The 21,991-nt window shown below is 39.8% G+C and overlaps 1 protein-coding gene across 1 annotated transcript in view; it reads left to right on the top strand.

Moving 5' to 3' along the window:
- CSMD2 (CUB and Sushi multiple domains 2) overlaps positions 1–21,991 on the top strand; it is a 1,088,526-nt gene that overhangs the window by 944,399 nt on the left and 122,136 nt on the right. Inside the window, exons 30-33 of the mRNA XM_044285154.1 lie at positions 7,309–7,503; positions 9,268–9,384; positions 13,272–13,385; positions 21,166–21,261. Of these exons, the coding sequence (XP_044141089.1) occupies positions 7,309–7,503; positions 9,268–9,384; positions 13,272–13,385; positions 21,166–21,261 (522 nt within the window). The remainder of the gene's footprint in view (positions 1–7,308; positions 7,504–9,267; positions 9,385–13,271; positions 13,386–21,165; positions 21,262–21,991) is intronic.

Genomic DNA, 21,991 nt, shown 5'->3' with positions numbered 1-21,991 from the left:
CAGATCGGGTTCTGTTATAGGGTTTGGGGTGTGTCCATGTGCTGAAACGTCTTAATTGGCTGTCCTGTCCCACCTGATGGATGTGTCATGGGTCAAAGTTCGGCACTGTGCCAAAAAAATAAGGCGCATTCGAATATCTCCATATGTTCGCATGTTCTGCGAATCGCAAACTAGCAAAGTTCGCCGTGAAATGCAAGGCCATATCTATAACCAGGGACTAAATTTTCCTATCAGTGTAACATGTGGAGTAGGAACAGTGGTTGTATTACCTCTATGGCAGTAGTCCAGACAGGTAGATACATCATATAAATAGGACAATATCTGTTCTTAACTTGCACTTTGCTGGTAGAATTCTTGGAAAAGTTCTGAAAAGCCCACTGGGGATGGGTCAGCGGGGTTTATGGCCTGAGCTTACTGTTACTGTTACCCTTTAAACCCTGTACAGAGATCTGGACTTCGCTGCAAGGAACCAACCTGACCACTAGCTCTCTTTTAAGATTATGACAATTTTTTGTACTATTTTAAAAGTTGCAATTGATAAATCTCCTTGACAGGCTGACCATGTTCACCTTACCACCCAAAACTGGAGTGATTGGTGTAAAATTGCAAAATATCAATAGAATGTTGCTTAAGTAATCAAAGAAAAACGTTTCAAAAGTTTTTTGTTTGTTTTTTGTGGATTTTGTAGCCAGAATTCTGGAGCATGGGAATTGATAAATTCCCCCTTCCCCTCCAATGTTTGTTTTCACCTGATTTTTATCCATTGCCTTTAAGGGTAACTGCCTGCTTCATTTATATCCCCCAAAAGACTTCATTGTAATCAGTGTGTAATCTGGATTCTTATGTGCAATTTCTGGCAGCCATGTTTTGGTTTTTTTTTGTCATGATTTTTATTTTTTTGCAATAATGAACAACCTAGAAATGTTGTTGTGTTATGTTGACTGTGGGCATCTGTGTATGGCCAAGATCAATCAATAATTCTAATTGCATGCAAGTTGTACTCAAATTAAATTCAGCAAACATACATAAACAAAACAACCACATCCTCAAGAACAATAAAAAACAGATGCATAAATGAATAGATCTAGTAATCAGGTATAGCACACAATTACGGTACATATTTTGTTTCACTATGTGTTCCCATTAGCAATGCTTTTCATGTAGAGAGACATTTCTTTGTCATAGTTGGAATTATAGCACTATAGTTAGAATGCACTAGGGAAACACTCTTGCAAATTCTTCATTTCATGAAACCATTAACTCTCCTAAAAAATAATGATATAAAGCAACATTTAGTAGAACAGTAAGAATCTATAATATACACTCATTGACAAAAAATGCACCAAGAAGGAGTTGTCGGAATGGAATGAAAATTTCTATGTGTGAATGTAATGGTGATATATGTAAGTGATTACAATATCAGAGTGAAAGGATATGTTTATTGGAGAAAGCTGTAAAAAAGCTGGATACAAGATGAGCTACAGTTGGATATGGAGGCATAAAGGTTCTGTACGGTATTCTGCAGCACATAGATGTTGCAGCTGGGCCTGTAGGTCATGCACAATCGTAGGCTGTTGAAGCTGTTATCCCAGCTGGTCTCTTAAATGCTCAATTCATGATAAATCTGGCTACCGGACAGGCCAAGAAAGTGCTGCAATCTGGTGGAGACATTCCTGAGAAACCCTTGTTGTTTGAGGGTGAGCATTAGGGCTCGTTCACACGAACGTTTGATGTCCATTGCCGTATTGCGGACCGCATTTGCAGATCCGCAATACACCACACCGTTCCGTGGTCGTTCCGCATCACGGATGTGAAACCATTCATTTCAATGGGTCTGCAAATCTGGAGATGCCAAACGGAAGAACGGAACGGAACACTACGGAGTGCTTTCTGGTGTTCCGTTTCGTGCTTCCGCACCTCAAAAAGATAGAACTTGGTCTATCTTTTTGCGGAACGGAAGAATTCAAGTGCATGGGTCTGTGATCCACATGCGCCTTTCCCACGGACAGTGCCCATGCATTGCGGATCGCAATTTGCAGTCCACAGCACGGGCACGGGATTCACACGTTCGTGTGACTGCTTAGTCTGCTGAAAAAGCAGAGGTATACACCCTATTAGTAGAAATTTACTACCAGACAATGATCCATCAGCACCAAAGATCAGATGTTGCAAATTGAAACTTTTCTATGCCATTTATTTGGTCAGTTTTTAATTAAGGAGATAGTCTTACTTCAGAAAATGTAATTTATCATGTAAAGAAAGTTATTATCCATATTGCTTCCTTTGCTGGCTGGATTGATTTTTCCATCACACGATACATTGCTTGTTTCCATGGTTACAGACCACGGTGCAATCCAGCAGTGGTGGTCATGCTTGCACACTATAGCAAAAAGTTTCAGCCTCTCTGGTGGTCGGGACCATGGGAGCGCACATAGGCTGGTGCTATTTTCTATATTGTGCAAGCACGATCACTGCTGATGGATTGCAGAGTGGTCTGTAACCATGGAAACGAGCAGTGTATAAGGTGATGGAAAAATGAATCCAGCCCGCAAATGAGGCAATATTGACAATCACAATACATTAGTAAGTGGCTTGTATTAACTTTCTCTACATGATAAATGACATTTGCTGAAGTGAGACAACCCCTTCAAAGGAGATTTGTGGCCGAATTCGCAACTTTTCCACGCTCATGCCAGGCCTAAAAAAGGGGGCATGGCATGGGCAGGGAAAGAAGGCAAGGCATGCCCTTTTTAGGTGCAGAAAATTATCTAAATCCACGCCAACAAGGGAGCTGGCGTAGATTTAGGCGGGCGGTGAATATGCTGAAGTTATGTAGAGGCCAGTGCCTCTACATAACTTAGGCGCATCATGCACCAGCGCAAGTGGTATTAAGACCGGCGTCTACAATGCCAGTCTTAATAAATGACCCTAGTAGTCACTGGGATCACATGGTCCTTCAATGTTCATATTTTTTTAGCATTTAGCATTTTTCATATAACTCAGCATGAATACACAAAATCCATGACCAGCACAGTTCCAGATTTTCCGCATTACCCTACTCTTTTCATTATGTATAGGTTAGGCTCTTATGCTCGCACTCGCACCAAGCATTTCATTTCTGATAGATCCATGATGGATACGTTTTTAACAGAATATAACAGAAGCCTAATAAACCCTAACATATCCCATTTGTAGTAAAACCTAACACCACAGACTCCAGTAGTCTTCCCATCAAGAGCAATGAAAACCAGAAAGAATTGAACCAATAGGTATGTTGCACTTTTTTCTGTAAAAGGGACATAGCATAGTGTGAATTGAGATTTTGAATGCTAACCTTTATAGATATGCATTGCATATAAGGAGTCATAGTAAGAAGAGTTTCGCACAGCATAGCTCTTCTCGGTGTACAGAGCCAGTAGTGCGGACATCCCTGTCACCAGCATGGTACACAATTTAGACATGCTCCATCACTACAGTCTGACATCCCATCAAATCTCAATTCATTTACTGATTTAAAACTAAGAGAAAATATTCATGTAACAAATCAATGATAAATGACATGGAAAAGCCCATAAAAAGCCCATTAAGCATTTTGTTCAATTAATTCCACTTGAGATGAAGTTAGGTTACTTTTTGTTTCATAACATTTATTATAATCAGCCCAGAAAGGTTAATATCATGTTCAGTATTTCACCTTATGACTTTTATCCCTGTTAAACTGATATCATGAGTGTTTCATTTTGGTTGTAAAATTCAAATTCCATGTCCCAATTCCAGTTATTGATTTAATTGAAAGGAGTGGACTTCAATTCGGCAAAGGGCACACTGTAATGACAACTATTCCAAAGTGTGTGCACCAGAAAGAGGTCACCACATGAATTATTTATTGTGCTTGCTAGGAATAAAAATCACATCATATTAAGTTTTGGCTTTAAAAAGAATATAGAACACAAGAAAACAAAAGCATACTCTATATAAAGTGGATCTCCTGTTTGGAGGTAGTTTGGCCAAGCTAATAAGAAATTGCATTGCAATCATTCCATGATACATTTCCAGTTTCTCAAAAGAAAAGTAAAGACCTTCTAAGAGTCTATTGTATGGAAAAGTCCCAAACAGTGGGAGATTGGCCATAGACCTTAAAGGGAAATTTCCCCATGGGCCAATGCCCAGGGAGCTACCCAAACCCTCCTCTTTGCCACTGGCCAGGTACATAATAAATGAGTTCTCAGCAGTACTTAAGACTGTGAGAATCAGGTATTCATGTACCCGGCCAGTGACCACACATGCACTCCTGAATTCAACTGCCCCTCATCTCAAATCATTAGCCCCCTGCACCACAACTTAATCAGAGGCAACTGGAAGTTAAGACAGAAAATGGTATCTCCTGATGATCGCTACATAGGGACAGCTTTTGGGGAAATATATTGTGCTGCACTGGGGTATATGGTTCTGCTGGGACGGCCCTACAACATGGGGCCACTTTAATTCTGGAGTGAAGGTATGATAAATCAGGTTTGAAATATATTTGGTAACTGCGCATGAAGCAGTTTAGTAACAGTTAGTACTTTAGACAGGGTAATTTCAAAGGGGCATAACATTAAAGGGGCTTTCTGAGATTTTAATATTGATGACCTGATCGGTGGGGGTCCGACAGCTGGGATTCATACCAATCATCTATTTGAAAAGGCAGCGGTGCTCACAGGAGTACTGTGGTCTTCTTGCAGCTTTCCTTAGGCTATTTGACAAAACATTCAACGGTCCGTGGCCTGGGTGCAGCTCAGCCACATAGAAGTGAATGGGGCTTAGCTTCGATACCAAGCACAGCCACTATAATATGTATTGTGATGTGCTTGGTAAGCTGCGAGAAGGCTGCAGTGCTCACAGGAGCACCACTGCCTTCTCAAACAGCTGATCATTGGGGGTCCCGGTGTGGGGCCACGATCGATCAGATACTGATGACCTATCCAGAAAAACTTTGTTATGCAGAAAAAATATATATTTCATACCCCAGAATACTTTAGATTATAATAGAGGGTAGAGGTTTATTATGTTATTTTGCTATTACATACTGTAATCATATAAGTAGTGACAATCTACCATTTAAGGCCAGTCAACTCAATTGTTCCTTAGAACAGTTAGTTTGCCCTCTGAAAGTCTGTAGTTCAATGCATAAACACACACTATTTTTTTAAGAGCATGTTATGGGTGTGAACTATTTTTCCAATAATCAGCATGAGATTTACATTTCAAGTGTCCACAGATACAAAGTGCCTTGTGTCTTAAACAAACTAACCATACGCTTTCAATATCTGCCTGCCATGTTCATCTGAACAACAGAAATTCCTAACAAACACCCCATACACATGTGTACTTGGTTCAGTCAAGTGTTTATGTGTTTTTGATGGGGAAAAGGCCGATCCCAGACACATCTTTTGATAGCTTATCTCTCTTGAGAACAAAGGATCAGGCATGTATCTTCCTCTGGGAAATGCTGAATAAATGTTGGTAGGTTCAACTGACCTTCAAGCCCCCATATATGCATGTATATGAAGGGGTTGTGGGGGATTTGGCATAGATAGCTGTTGGCCCAACAATTGTTTGGCCAACAACTATTGAATGGCTGCCGTGTATGTTCAAGTTTAGCCTCTCAGTTTGGGAATACTCCCCAAAATATGATCTAACATAAATAATTTAACCTGTAATTCCAGTGCTCATGTAGTAGTACAGTTCCCAAACAAAACAGCTTGTGGAACACAATAGGGGGATGTGTATTAGGGTAGTACACACAAAACAGCTTGTACATGTTAAACCTAAAATTGCCAATATTACTACCATCCAGCACCCATTAAATACTCCCATACTGTCCCCAAATAATAGGATGCCCTGATTATAGTATGTCACGTCAAATTAATGCCACCATACATTGCCTACACAATACGTTTATATGTGTCTAAATTCCACTGTCATACAGTGCAAATAATATACTCCAAAAATAATGAATTCATACACTGCCCACATGGTAGTATTATACTTTGGCCACATAATAGAACCATCTATATCAGTGACTATATAGCATAACAATCTTTTTAGTGCCCATAGGATAGTTCCAATGACAGCCATAATGCCTGTGCATTAATCTGACCTCTTGCCTTTAGGATCCAGTCACACGTCCGTGGTGTATTGCGGATCCGCAATACACCCGGCCGGCACCCCCCATAGAACTGCCTATTCTTGTCCGGACAAGAATAGGACATGTTCTAATTTTTTGCGGAGCCGCAGCCCCGAAGTTCTCTGCATCCCATTCTGCCCCATTGAGAATGAATGGGTTCGCACCCGTTCCCAATATTGTGGAACGGATGTGGCCCCATTTGCCGACATGTGAATGGACCCTTACAGGGGTGCCAGTCATAGTGCCCAACCAAGCTGGTCCTGAATACAATTTTGAACTTTTCTTAAAAAATTCCGGCTAAGAAATGATAAAGTATTAGTGTTGAGTATAAAATCTGCACATAAACCGAGTAACATGGGAAGAAAAATAAATGTGAGATAGAGTAATTCAATGAGGATTTCGCACTGTCAGGGCTGGTCTATTGTGTGTGTTCAAAGGTCTGTCACACTTCAGTGAAAGACTTGATTCTTGCCATGCTTTATGGCTGTCTCCACATGAGCTGCATTGTGCAAGTGCGCAAGTACAGAGCTTTTGAGACATAAAGTTTATTTCATGTACAATCAATATTATCGGCTATTAATGATGCTTAATGATTTGAGCAGTTTAGCGATAACATTCTATAGTGTATGCAGAGCCATGAATATTGAATCTCTCTGCATTGCGGTTTCTCTCATCGTTTTCCTGATGTCACTAAGAAGTCACATATCAGGTCAGCGCTGTGACTTCTGTCAGCTTAAGATGCATGCCATTACACGATCCCAAATGATAAGTCCTGGAGACATCTGTTGAATGTTTAAATTCTTAGCTCTACAGAGTGGATGTCTGTGAGGGAGATCATTGCATTTAAATATAACTTTTTAAAATAATATTAGACCTGACGGCCTACCTGCTTACCATGCGTTCTCAATGTCAATGTTTCTTCAGAGCTGGAAATCCAAAATGTATTTTTTGTTTGTTTGTTTTTTTGTTACATAGGGGAATTATTTGTGGGTAATTTCTCAATCAGTAACTCACTTTACCATCTCAGTATGCTCTAAAAAGAACATACTTAAATTGATTGCTGAAGAAGAAAACCACATCAAAATGTCCCGGATTATCTACTGTGCATATTCCTAAAAACCTGAGTCCTTATCTTCCAGAAAACCCAAGAGAGTCCTGTTTTGACCCAGGAGTAATAAAAAATGGTACCCGTGTTGGGAGTGACTTAAAACTTGGTTCCACTGTAACTTACTATTGTGATAGTGGTTATGAGGTTGATGGAGCATCTACTCTAACCTGTGTGATGGGAGGAGATGGAAAGCCAGTCTGGAATTTCCCACGTCCTACATGTATAGGTAATCAATAATCTTTATGTTATTGTACTGATTTTCCTGATAATTTATAATATCAATAAGTCATAATATTGTCATACATCATATATAAATTTATGTGAGTAAAAGGCTAAACATTAATGTTCTCCTTCACAATGTCTGGTAATTCTGGAGAATGGACTTATTTTATCCTTTTAGAACCTGTCAGTAATCTACAAATACATTCATTGAAAAAAAAAACATCTTTTAAAACTAAAACATTGGTGTTAACCAAATGCATGAATCATTCATACGAGTGTGCTCCCATAATTATATAACTGAATGTTAAATGTTAATATGCTGTCCTCAGGTATAGAGAGATTTCTTTTCTGTCCTCGGTTGGAAAAAAAATTGTAATGTATTGTAAATATTTATTTTTCTTCAAAGAACTGACATTTTTAAAATCAGAGAAGCATGATATTTTCTTTTGGGTTGTTGAGTTACTGTAAATTCTTGAGTAGTTTCAAGTATAGGAATTAGATTCGTCTTGTGAGGCTCTTAAACGTCACCCTTAGGGCTCAACAAGGCTAGTGATGGCCTATCCTGAGGATAAACATCACTTAGTAAGGGCTGGACAACCACTTTACCAGATTTTATTTTGGATTCATAAAGAATCTGAGAGAGAAAAGTAGCATACTCTGTTGAAGCATTGCTTTCAGTGGAGAATATCTCCACTATACTTTGATTGCAGAGGCAAAAAAATGGAGCCATAGACACTTCAATTGTCACTGTATTGGCTCATGCTCACTGGTCTGCTATGTACAAGAGCATTCAAAAGTACTTCATTTATTATTCTCATTACTTAGATTACATGGTGATTTAAGTGGCTTGAGTCCCCCCCCAAAAAAGATGTTCGAAATAAACTATATTTAGGATCTGATTCTGATAGTCCATCTATAAAGAATATAATTTTGTTGTAAATTTTGTTCTTATCATTGTACATGAAATTAGGCTGTGTTCACATCACCGTTTAGCTTTCCGTTCTTGTGATCCATCAGAAAAACAGAAAAATAAACATAAAATATGGATCTTGTATTTTAAGCATCAGTTATGTTCTGTTAGCATCAGTTTGCCCTTAAAATAACTGATCTGTCTTTTTTGAGCATCAGTTAGGATCAGTTTGCATCAGTTTGAGTTAGTTTTGAATGGAGAAAAGGTGCTGCATGCAGGACTTTTCTCAATACGAAAATAACTGACCTGTGACGGCAGTGGCCCTTTCGGATGCAAACTGATCATAACTGATGTTCAAAAAAGACAGATCAGTTATTTTAAGTGTAAACTGATGCTAACAGAACATAACTGATGCTTAAAAAACAGGATTCATATTTTTTGTTTATTTTTCTGTTCTGACTGATTACAAGAACGGAAAGCTCAACAGTGATGTGAACTCAGCCATAGATCATTTTTGAATAGGAAATACTGTAGATCCTAGTGGTAAGTAATTGGCTCTAAAGTGAGCCTCTGAAAACATTAGTGGACATTATTGTAGTAGAGTTTGCCCCACAGAGAATCCTCTGGTATCCTTGTAAGCCAATTTGACCCTATTTGTGACCAACTACATATTTATAGAATATGATACATTTTTTATAAGGTGAGAAACATATTGAAGAAAATGTATGAAAACTACATTTTGAATGGTTATTGGTTGACATGGATGACTCCAGCATGTTCACTTGCCATCATTCTTAAATCAGCTAATTGTGTGGTCACATTCATAAATGATGTTCTGTATCTTCATGTATTATTTAGCCCCCTGTGGAGGACAGTATGTTAGCCAAGATGGAATGATCCTTTCTCCTAATTACCCCAGTAACTACACATCTGGACAGAGCTGCTCCTATTTCATTGTTGTTCCAAAGGATTATGGTAAGAGATTTTCTGACATTTTGGAATGCAAATTATCTCATTATCTTTTTTCTCCATTCCTGAGATGCTCCATGTTGGTATTCATCTTGGTATTTATCATATATGTGTCATAAAAATCCAGGGGGAGTAGTTTGAATGCTACTACATACAAAGTCCATTTGACTTAAAAGACAGCCAAGCATCTTAGACTTTCATTTCAACCATGGTGAGGAGAAATGGGGGACTTTGGCCCACTATTCTAGTTATCGTGGAGGTCCCAGCTGTTTCTTCTGTCATAAACATGCAGTGAGGAGGAGTTTGAATGCTGCTACATTCAAAGCCCATGGGACTGAAAAGACAGCCAGCATCGTAGACTTTGATTCCAACCATGTTGAGGAGAAATGGGGAACTTTGGTTTCCTATTCTAGTTATCATGGAGGTTCCATATGGTTCTTCTGTGATAAAACCCCTTTATAATTATTGCTTAATTTCCTAGGAGGATTGATTAATATTTCTATTGTTTCCAACCATTCTATACTTCATTTAAAGCAATCACTGCTCCATGCACTGACTTTGTGGAGAGCTTGTGGTGGACTTGTTTTCCTATACAGTAGTCATTGTGAGGAAGTAGAGCTGCAGAATAAAGCGAGAAAGGACAGAATGGTAGATGGTCCTGATGAGATGGGGAGTAAAATTTATAATGAGATCATAACTATGCTCTGATATCATAAAACTAACAGACAGCCAACCTATAGGAAAAATACATAGCAGATGAGCATCATTTTAAGGTTGTCGCTCACATATAATCTTATAGACCATGACTACCCTTCCACTTTAACAGTTATCTAGAAGCTAGTTAAGTTGGAACTTCTTTTCAACAGTTGAATTGAAATGATCTAAAATTAGTGTAATTCCATCATATGCTACTGTGTGCCCACCTACATAAATGGAAAGTGTCAGTGGAAAACAGCATAGCAATAATACCACTGCGTCTCAATCCTTTGAAATAGTCCTGTTGAAGTACTGCCTACTTATGTTCTGTGAGCCCACTTCTTATAATGTTATGCCTAATTTTAACACTGAATTTCCATTAATAGATTTGCAGCATGTTGGTATGATACATCACATCTGTCATATTGGATTTCTATTTGGCATCTGCATAGATGCATAAGGCATAAAAGAACATCGCTATGTTGTAAAAATCTCAAAGGAAATCTGTCACCAATAGGCCATTTCTGGGGGGGGGGGGGGGGGGCCGCCCCCCACAGGCATCCTGAGCAAAATGCTGGGTTATGTTTCTGACCCAGTACAGTATTTTTGCTAGATTCAGCATTGAGTAGCTCCAACACAAGCCGAGCACTGGAGTCTTCTCACTACAGATCACGCTCTAGGCAGTCCTCTTATTCCTGAGCTCCTGTCTCTCCCTTTCCCCTTTCTTTCCTTTCAATCATTCTTCCAGTAACAATCAGCAACGATGAGAGGTTCTAGTCAAGAATATAAGGACTCCCTAGTATGTGCACTGTATTGAGAAGACTCCAATACTAGACTCAAACTCAAGTTGTTCTGTACACATTTTAGCAGACAGAGTTCAAGAAAGGTACCCGGGGGGTTTTGCTCAGGGTATCTGTCAACAGTTTATGCTGCCTTCAGATAGGAAACCATAAAAATGTTAATATCCCCTTTAAAATCGTCTGTTTGATAGACTTAGCTATCCTAATCAAGTACATTCATTTTAAGGCTTTATGCCCATAGCAGAGCTTTTTACACTGAGACTGTACAGTGGTCAAAGATATTCTGTGAGTTGCCATGTTGTGATATAAGAGAGAAAAAATGACACCAGATATAACATATCATTATGTTTTTCCTGTCGAATCTATATGCAAGGAAACAGAAGAAAAATTCTGTAGGCCTCCATATAAAATCAGTAGTATACAGTGGCACATTAGATCACCCATAGAGTTGGTCTGTGGGTGCCTTCTCAACCCTATACAACTTGTTCGGTTGCATGTAAAGCTTGACCCTTAATAACAAATAAGGTCTTAAAAAAGTCAATGTGAGGTGGACTAGAAGCTCCATCTTCACCTGCCTTGTGAACATAGCTCTACAGTATGACTATATAATTTCATAGGTGATTTTGCCAGTATTTTTGCACTATGAACAGTGATGATACTGCGCTTACGTTGTATAACTGTTCTTTAGTTGATTTTTCAAGTGCTGATAAAAATAACTGAAGAAATCTATTCAAGGAGCAGTGATCAATAAGAGCTTGAGAATGCATGAAATAGACGTCATACACTGCGGCATCCACGTGTTTGGAGACTACAGCATTCACCACCACACATACCAAATGCAAATAGGATTCAGATAATGATAACAAGAAATGTCTTAAAAAATGCCATTCTCTCCTCCTAATCTCTCAAAGCAAATTAGTGTTGCACGCCTTGATCATTTCTATGACTTCAGATTTTTTTTTTCTATTTGTTGCTGTGTGTTTTTATAGTAAAGACCATTTCTCACTAATTACAATGGGTGTAATTTAATTTAGTTAATTTACATGAAGGGCTTTATTGCTTCAATCCCTCTGTATAGCATATGTATTTCATTGAATTAGAGGCTTTTCTTAGAGATAGACTATTACTGACAGTGTAAGTGATTGGGGAGTCCTTTCTTTTATGAGTTCTATGAATAATAGAAGCAAGGCCATTTTAACACATTGTTGGGCCCAGTTTAAAGACTTCATCCCTTAGGGTAGGGTAAAAGTGATGATATAAACCACAGACCATTGTAGCCTATTATGTGGCATGTGCTGCTCAACTCCCAAATTTTACTTATTGCCTGTTCTCCTCTATGTTTCCTCATCAGTGTGTGCCAAACATGTTTGCCCCCATATTGCCTCCCTTAGATGTACACCCAGAGTGCCAGATTTATCAATGCAGCTTTTTTTAAAAAGTCTAAAAAAGATGCAAACTTATTTCAGCATGGGGGTGGCATAAAAAACTAGAGTCATGTTTCTAGACAAAATTGCTAGATAAACAGGTGCACCAAATCTAACAAATAATGGTTGTCTATTACAGAAACTAGCCTAAAGATTCACTCCCCCTGAATTTTGAGTGTATTTTCTAAAACTTTGCCTTATTTTACCCTATATAAGAAAATGGAGTCTTTGTATTGATGTGTATTTGAGACAGTTTTCTTATATGAGAAATATGGTTCATTAACAGGTATTTTCCCATGGTGTTCAAGGGTCACAGAGTTTTCATAAAAATTTTGATATGTCCTAGAGAAATGTAAAAACTATGAACAAATATGAATCACTAGAACAAGTAGAGAGAAGTGCATGCATATCACTCTCTCTCCTCACTGCAGGAGATGGGCTCAATAGAAAGTCTATGAGCCCGTCTCGATTCCATCTCCTATAACGAGGAGAGAGCGTGATAGGTGAATGTTTCTCTCTCCTCATTCTAAGGATCCTCTGGCTCTCAGCACTCAAACCCCCATCAGTCAAAACTTTTGATATGTCTCAAATCAAAACTGTTATGAAAATTCAGTGACCCTTGAAAGTCAACAAGGCAAATTCTCACAGATTTGTAAAATATGTAGACATAAGGTTGTCAATTCTTATAAAAAGACAATTCAGTTTTGAAATGAAATCAGAGACACACCACACAGTGTGAAAAACAAGACATAAATGTGGGATAATATTGTCATGCACCAATCATACATTTTCATGCATAAGGTTATTCATATATTAGCTTCTGTATATATACTGTCCTTTCGCTAAACTGAATTATTTTCTGAAGGGCTGATAGGTGAGGGCACAAGGGATTGCATAACTAATCCATGTAAAAAATAGCTTGTTTTGACCAGTTGTAGCTTGGTATTGTGATGTTTGTCTACCTCTCTTCCAGTGGTTTTTGGGCAGTTCACCTTCTTCCAGACAGCTCTCAATGATGTAGTTGAGGTCCATGATGGCCCCAATGAACAAGCTCGTCTTCTCAGCTCTCTCTCTGGATCTCATACTGGTAGGAGGCTGGATGGACTAACATTTTTTTTTTCCATTTACTGCATTGGCATCAAGAATAAAGGTCTAGACCTGTGGAGGTTAAAATACCATTTTATGTCTGTTTCAGTAATTTTACATAATTTTTACCTACTGTATAACAAATAATTTATAATAAATAATATAGAAGTTAGCACTTGCCCCAAAGACTGGTTTTCACAATTATATACTAGAAATTAGTATATACAGTACAGACCAAAAGTTTGGACACACCTTCTTATTCAAAGAGTTTTCTTTATTTTCATGACTATGAAACTTAACAAAAAAGTGTGAAACAAATTAAAATATGTCATATTCTAGGTTCTTCAAAGTAGCCACCTTTTGCTTTGATTACTGCTTTGCACACTCTTGGCATTCTCTTGATGAGCTTCAAGAGGTAGTCACCTGAAATGGTCTTCCAACAGTCTTGAAGGAGTTCCCAGAGATGCTTAGCACTTGTTGGCCCTTTTGCCTTCACGCTGCGGTCCAGCTCACCCCAAACCATCTTGATTGGGTTCAGGTCCGGTGACTGTGGAGGCCAGGTCATCTGGCACAGCACCCCATCACTCTCCTTCATGGTAAAATATCCCTTACACAGCCTGGAGGTGTGTTTGGGGTCATTGTCCTGTTGAAAAGTAAATGATGGTCCAACTAAACGCAAACCGGATGGAATAGCATGCCGCTGCAAGATGCTGTGGTAGCCATGCTGGTTCAGTATGCCTTCAATTTTGAATAAATCCCCAACAGTGTCACCAGCAAAGCACCCCCACACCATCACACCTCCTCCTCCATGCTTCACGGTGGGAACCAGGCATGTAGAGTCCATCCGTTCACCTTTTCTGCGTCGCACAAAGACACGGTGGTTGGAACAAAAGATCTCAAATTTGAACTCATCAGACCAAAGCACAGATTTCCACTGGTCTAATGTCCATTCCTTGAGTTCTTTAGCCCAAACAAGTCTCTTCTGCTTGTTGCCTGTGCTTAGCAGTGGTTTCCTAGCAGATATTCTACCATGAAGGCCTGATTCACACAGGCTCTTCTTAACAGTTGTTCTAGAGATGTGTCTGCTGCTAGAACTCTGTGTGGCATTGACCTGGTCTTTAATCTGAGCTGCTGTTAACCTGCGATTTCTGAGGCTGGTGACTCGGATGAACTTATCCTCCGCAGCAGAGGTGACTCTTGGTCTTTCTTTCCTGGGGCGGTCCGCATGTGAGCCAGTTTCTTTGTAGCGCTTGATGGTTTTTGTGACTGCACTTGGGGACACTTTCAAATATTTCCCAATTTTTCGGACTGACTGACCTTCATTTCTTAAAGTAATGATGGCCACTCGTTTTTCTTTACTTAGCTGCTTTTTTCTTGCCATAATGCAAATTCTAACAGTCTATTCAGTAGGACTATCAGCTGTGTATCCACCTGACTTCTCCACAACGCAACTGATGGTCCCAACCCCATTTATAAGTGAAAACCATTTCAGGTGACTACCTCTTGAAGCTCATCAAGAGAATGCCAAGAGTGTGCAAAGCAGTAATCAAAGCAGAAGGTGGCTACTTTGAAGAACCTAGAATATGACATATTTTCAGTTGTTTCACACTTTTTTTGTTATGTATATAATCCACATGTGTTAATTCATAGTTTTGATGCCTTCAGTGTTAATCTACAATTTTCATAGTCATGAAAATAAAGAAAACTCTTTGAATGAGAAGGTGTGTCCAAACTTTTGGTCTGTACTGTATATATATATATATATATATATATATATACAGTATGTATATATATATATTTCCCCTAGAAGATTGTGCATGCAGAATTCATTTCCGTAAAAATGTAACAACACTTTGTACTGAATTTGTGTTACAACCTGTATTATTGCCTAGAGCTATATTTACATCAGGCACTGTACAGTTTTTAAGGACCTTTCATCTCTCCTGACATGTCTCTTTCAGCGAATACTAGAATTTTCCATGAAACAACATTTTTGGAGCATCTTTTCTCATAACTGTATGTTCTTCTGTTCTTGTGACTCCTAAAATAAATGTATGATGAATTTGCAGCTAGGTGTTACTATTCCCCTTGCCAAAGTTCCTGCACAGTCTGCCAGTGCCACCACCAGCTTTGATGGACAGTATCATACTGTCAATTAATTTATAAACTTCTGCTAGGAACAACAGAGACGTAGACCAACATGGAGTCATAAGAAAACACGTTCCAGAGTTTCTATTACATGTGGAATACAACTATTTACAAAAAACAGACATATATACAGTATATCAGTGGTGACAGCTCCTCCTGAAAGGGAACTTTTATCAGAAAATAACCTACTGTTTAAAGAGTAACTAAACATTTCTAAAAAAAAAAAAATTATACGATGTCCCTAATGCCCTAATAAAACTATTTCTAATGTAAATTATTAATCAATTTAGTTTTTTTCTTATATTTTTACTTCCCTAAAGTGCACCATTCACAGCTCAGCGGTGTACGGAGATGACATTTTATGAATGGGGCCATAGCACAGTGAGTACGGGAAGGAGCGCACATTGCTGTTCCTGCCCATGCCCTCCAGAGGATTACTAACTCCTGGCATAGCACATGTGTACTCTGTTATGTAGAGGCGCCGGCCTATACATAACATTGGCGCTTCCAGCACTGGTCTTAATGTAAGACCGCTTCCTTGCTGGCTTACATTTAGACCATTTTCTACGTCTAAAACAAACATAGAACATGATGAATGAGATAGGCCTACTTCCCCTCCCTTTGCAGTGACCTCTGCACAGGGCAGTGAGTCATCATGTCTATAAAGCCTTTTATTCATGTGGCTGCTGCTGCTCAGGCAAGATGACAGCCCCCATATTCATGTTCAGAAAATAGAATAAAAACTAATCCACAATCCCAAAAATAAAAACAGATATAAGAATGTGTGTCTGGCATTATTAAGTTAAAAAAAAACATAGATGGTACATTACCTTTAGGCCAAATGCACACGGCCGTTGTTCACGGCCGTGAGCGGTCCGTGGAACCGCGGCCTGGTTTCCTGCTGAGTGCAGGAGCGCACGGCGTCATTGGTTGCTATGACGCCGTGCGCTCCCTGCTGCCGCCACAGTACAGTAATACACTAGTATAGATCATACCAGTGTATTACTGTACTGTGGCAGCAGCAGGGGGCGCACGGCGTCATAGCAACCCATGACGCCATGCGCTCCTGCTCTCAGCAGGAATCCAGGCCGCGGTTCCACGGACCGCTCACGGCCGTGAACAACGGCCGTGTGCATTCGGCCTTAAATTGCTAAGCTCTGTTCGTGCCTGGAAAATCTCACATACTTGTACATGACAAATGTATTGCCCTGACCTATACCATTACATACATCGCCCATTGACTTCCACTGTAAAAAAAATATGCATTCCAATTTCCAAGCAATATATGCAGTCAGGTCCATAAATATTGGGACATCGACACAATTCTAACATTTTTGGCTCTAAACACCACCACGATGGATTTGAAATGAAACAAACAAGATGTGCTTTAACTGCAGACTGTCAGCTTTAATTTGAGGGTATTTACATCTAAATCAGGTGAACGGTGTAGGAATTACAACAGTTTGCATATGTGCCTCCCACTTGTTAAGGAACCAAAAGTAATGGGACAATTGTCTTCTCAGCTGTTCCATGGCCAGGTGTGTGTTATTCCCTTATTATCCCAATTACAATGAGCAGATAAAAGGTCCTGAGTTATTTGCATTTGGAATCTGTTGCTGTCAACTATCAAGATGAGATCCAAAGAGCTGTCACTATCAGTGAAGCAAGCCATTATTAGGCTTAAAAAAACAAAACAACCCCATCAGAGAGATAGCAAAACATTAGGCGTGACCACCAGTAAGCTCAGCAACACCAAAAGACCCGGAAGACCACGGAAAACAACTGTGGTGGATGACCGAAGAATTATTTACCTGGTGAAAAAAACACCCTTCACAACAGTTGGCCAGATCAAGAACACTCTCCAGGAGGTAGGTGTATGTGTGTCAAAGTCAACAATCAAGAGAAGACTTCACCAGAGTGAATACAGAGGTTTCACAACAAGATGTAAACAATTGGTGAGCCTCAAAAACAGGAAGTCCAGATTAGAGTTTGCCAAACGACATCTAAAAAAGCCTTCACAGTTCTGGAACAACATCCTATGGACAGATGAGACCAAGATCAACTTGTACCAGAGTGATGGGAAGAGAAGAGTATGGAATAGGAAAGGAACTGCTCATGATCCTAAGCATACCACCTCATCAGTGAAGCATGGTGGTGTTAGTGTCATGGCGTGGGCATGTATGGCTGCCAATGGAACTGGTTTTCTTGTATTTATTGATGATGTGACTGCTGACAAAAGCAGCAGGATGAATTCTGAAGTGTTTCGGGGCAATATTAACTGCTCATATTCAGCCAAATGCTTCAGAACTCATTGGACGGCGCTTCACAGTGCAGAGGGACAATGACCCAAAGCATACTGCAAAAGCAACCAAAGAGTTTTTTAAGGGAAAGAAGTGGAATGTTATGCAATGGCCAAGTCAATCACCTGACCTGAATCCAATTGAGCATGCATTTCACTTGCTGAAGACAAAACTGAAGGGACAATGCCTCAAGAACAAGCAGGAACTGAAGACAGTTGCAGTAGAGGCCTAGCAGAGCATCACCAGGGATGAAACCCAGCAACTGGTGATGTCTATGCGTTCCAGACTTCAGGCTGTAATTGACTGCAAAGGATTTGCAACTAAGTATTAAAAAGTGAAAGTTTGATTTATGATTATTATTCTGTCCCATTACTTTTGGTCCCTAACAAGTGGGAGGCACATATGAAAACTGTTGTAATTCCTACACCGTTCACCTGATTTGGATGTAAATACCCTCAAATTAAAGCTGACAGTCTGCAGTTAAAGCACATCTTGTTCATTTTGATTCAAATCCATTGTGGTGGTGTATAGAAAAAAAAGTTCAAGGATGATCAATATAAAACGTAACCTTTAATAATTATCTAATAAGAAAAATTGTCCCCAATATAAAATTGATAATCCAAATATAAACACAAAATGCAACATTGGAGCATAGGTAGGTCACCCCACAAATGATTGTAACACTGGGTTGCCAAAATCACTCTAGATAAATATGAAAAGTGCTCGGCGGCACCAAATGTGTAACAGATGGTCATACCGCTCCAATGGATATGTTCCTTGTGCAACAATTGCCTCAACGATGATAGATAATTTTAGTCCACCGAGGCTAGAAGATGTTGCAGAGAAGGTTTAGGATAACTAGCTAGCTTGCCCTACAGATGCCCTGCAAGATAACTACACTATCCCTAATGACCTAGTCACAGAGCCCCATGACAAGGTGCAGTCAAAACCTAACCCTAGAATTGATGCACCCTACTGAGCCCTCTCCTGCCTGATCCCTACATGTATGTTTCTCTTTGAGATGAGTGTAAAGCTCATCAGGGGAAACACAAGGGAGCTTAGGGCTACTTGGTTAACCAGGGCACACAGAAAAAGATACCAACCGTGTCGCCTGGATACCAATATGATATGTCCAGAGCCCTGATAAGGCTTCAATTGGACATATTGGCAATGGGAAGGGAAGAGGACAACAGATAAAGGCCCCCCTCCTCCTAACATAGTGATAGCGCATAGACCTGATATAGTCTATGATGGTGGTAAACCGCCACCATTTAAAACGCCAGCCTCAGAATGAGGCTTGGCTGGTAACACGCCTACTCCGCATGACGCGGATGTATGGCCGGATATGCCGCATAACTAGGAGGTGAAAACACTGGGCGGACGCCAGGGAGTATAATGACATCACTACATCCGATCTCGTCAGATACCGCGAGATCTTAATCACCTGGTTGCCGGACGACAGGGACGCTCTCCCAGGCTCCTGTCAAATGCGCAGCTGCTGATATGAAGTCGCGCTAACTATGAAATGGCATTTATGGCAGAACTAATAATAAAGGTGATTTGGATAGGGTGGCCCGAGACAGCCACATGGACGAAAGGCGAGGTAGTGGTAAATACAAGAAACATCCAAAAGGAACCATGTAAATGAGAGAAATATGTACACACCGGGTTTATAGAGCCAAAAATGTTAGAATTGTTTTGAGGTCCCAATATTTATGGACCTGACTGTACATTTTTGTGAGATCCCTTTGCACTGAATAGCATAATTGACTATTCTTTTAAAAATAAATACAGTCAAGTGCCAAAGGGGCATTCCTTTGGCATGCATTGAGCCCATAGAAGTTTATCTACACCAAATGTGCACTAGAAATACTCTGTAAACTTAGATGCAGGCCTCTTTTACTTGGTCAGTATTTTGTCAGTGTTTTGCATCAGTATGTGTAAGCCTAAACCAGGAGTGGAACTTACGGAAAAAATTATAATGTACATTTTCTGTGTTTTGGACCATCTCCTGTATTTGGCTTACAAATACTGACCTAGAGTCATAAGTAAGGATCTGACGTGGTGATCCAAAATGCATGGATGCTACTTTCTCATGTTACCATATGCCTTAGCCTGACCCAGGCCATTTCGTGCTTCAGATGGGCTGTACTGGTGCTGTTTATCATAAATTCTGACAAAATACTGATGCAAAAGGCTGACCAAATACTGACTGTGCGAAAACGGCCTTAGGCCAAGACCACACGGTCAGTACATTGGTAAGCCAAAACTAGGAGTAGAACCTATAGAGAAAACGTGTAATGGAAAGATTTGTGCCTTTTCAGTGTATTGAACCCATTCCTGGTTTTGGTTTACAAACACTGATGACCAAATACTGACCATGTAATGGTGGACCTAGAGACGTTTCTGTTGACAAGCTTGTTGACTGTTTCCAATAACAACCAGAAATGTGAATGCAGTGATAGGCTATAACACAGGTTGTAACTAGAGATGAGCGAAGTTCTCAAAAATTCGATTCAGCTGCTTCACCGAATTCTGCAAAGAAATTTGCTTCATGATGAATTGCTTTGTTACGAATAGCATTTCTTTGACAGGGAACTGCAATTGTGCGGCCCGCCTTAGTTGAACCTCTCAGATGTCGCTTTCATTGCTGATCGCGGCATCTGAGATGACTATTGACGGCTGTCAGGGCTTAATCTGTAAAAAAATTTTTTTTAAAATGCTCACCTTTCCATTTGATCATGAAGTGTCCACTGTGGCCATCTCGATTGAAGATCCAGCGCGAAATATCAAGCAGTGCATGATGACGCCATCACGCTGGCTGGCGTGACGTCATACGTCACTGCACTCAAGGTTTTGCGCAGGATCTTCAATCAAGATGGACACAGTGGACTCTTCAGTTATTTTTCTAATAGAAATGTACGATTTCAGTAATTAAAGTATATTACAAAAATAGTCAGTATCACTTCCCCTATACATTACAAAAATAAAAAAGAATGGCAGTGTGGTTACATAAAATGCAGCTAGTTATTACTAGGAAAGAAGAGCAGAACTTTTCGCTGAATATAGGAGTGTGAGTCCACGGCTGTTTTCTGTCTTTTGGTGTCTCTGTTCCTCTACGCTATCAGTGGATTTCACATCAGCCCCGTACACACAAGTTTGATTATCTGTTTAGTTCCTCCTCCTGCCGGAGTAATGTGTTCCTATGCCCAGACCAGTCTATCTCACACACTGTGATCAGATCAGCATCCCCGCTTTGCAAATCCCAGCAGCAGGTTTATCTACAAGAGGCAGGTCTCCCCGCTCCGTAACACGTGCGCTCTGCCGTTACAGGTGAATCTCTACCTCTCGCAACTTCCAATCAGATTTTAATTAAGTTCAGTGCCAAGGGACAGGCGACAGCCAAAGGATTTCATTTTGCATACCAAGGTAGGTGGATAAATTGCGTGTCATGTCCTGTGGTCATCCAAGCAGTGCATGAAACCTACAGGGACTGTCATACAGATATTAAAAACTGTCACATGGTTAGTCTGGGGACGTGAAAAAGGACACAGTAAAGGAAGTAGATTTGGCAGCTGCACGGCTCGGGAGGAAAGGCAGCTGTGACTCTGCGAATGCACCTTGCAGCAATGTATTTTAGATGCGTTTGCAACTGGGATTTAGGAAATATATCCTAACTTGATGAGAGTAATGTGCCATACAGTATATACTTATATACTAATCTTGTACTGAGCACAAATAGAATATCTTTCTTTTGCCAAGACTTATCATCTTCATATCAGGGCTTTTTCACACAATGCAAGGCTCCCATCTGTTCCCCAAGCACAGTGAACATGATGTAACCGGGTGCAATTTGTACTGAAGAATAATACCAGCAAAAGCCTAAGTTTCTCTTCTCACAAACACTCTTTAGAAAACCAACAATTCAGTTCTATTATTCAATTTTTTTTTTCATGTTCTTTGAAATAAAGAAATCCATACGGCATCAGATAGCTATATAGAAAACTACTAGAAAAATCTATTCAACTGAATAGAATCATGTGAGTTATGGGACTGGCCTAGATAAACTGTTTTCAAGCATGCTTTTAGGGTATGGGCAGAGATACAAAGATCTCCTAGGGCCCCATAGCAAAACTTAGTATGGCCCCCCTACATCTAG

The sequence above is a fragment of the Bufo gargarizans genome, chromosome 3, assembly GCF_014858855.1.
Source record: "Bufo gargarizans isolate SCDJY-AF-19 chromosome 3, ASM1485885v1, whole genome shotgun sequence".
NCBI lineage: Eukaryota > Metazoa > Chordata > Amphibia > Anura > Bufonidae > Bufo > Bufo gargarizans.
Note: the sequence above shows the minus strand (reverse complement) of the source record. Positions and strands in the feature narration are given on the sequence as shown.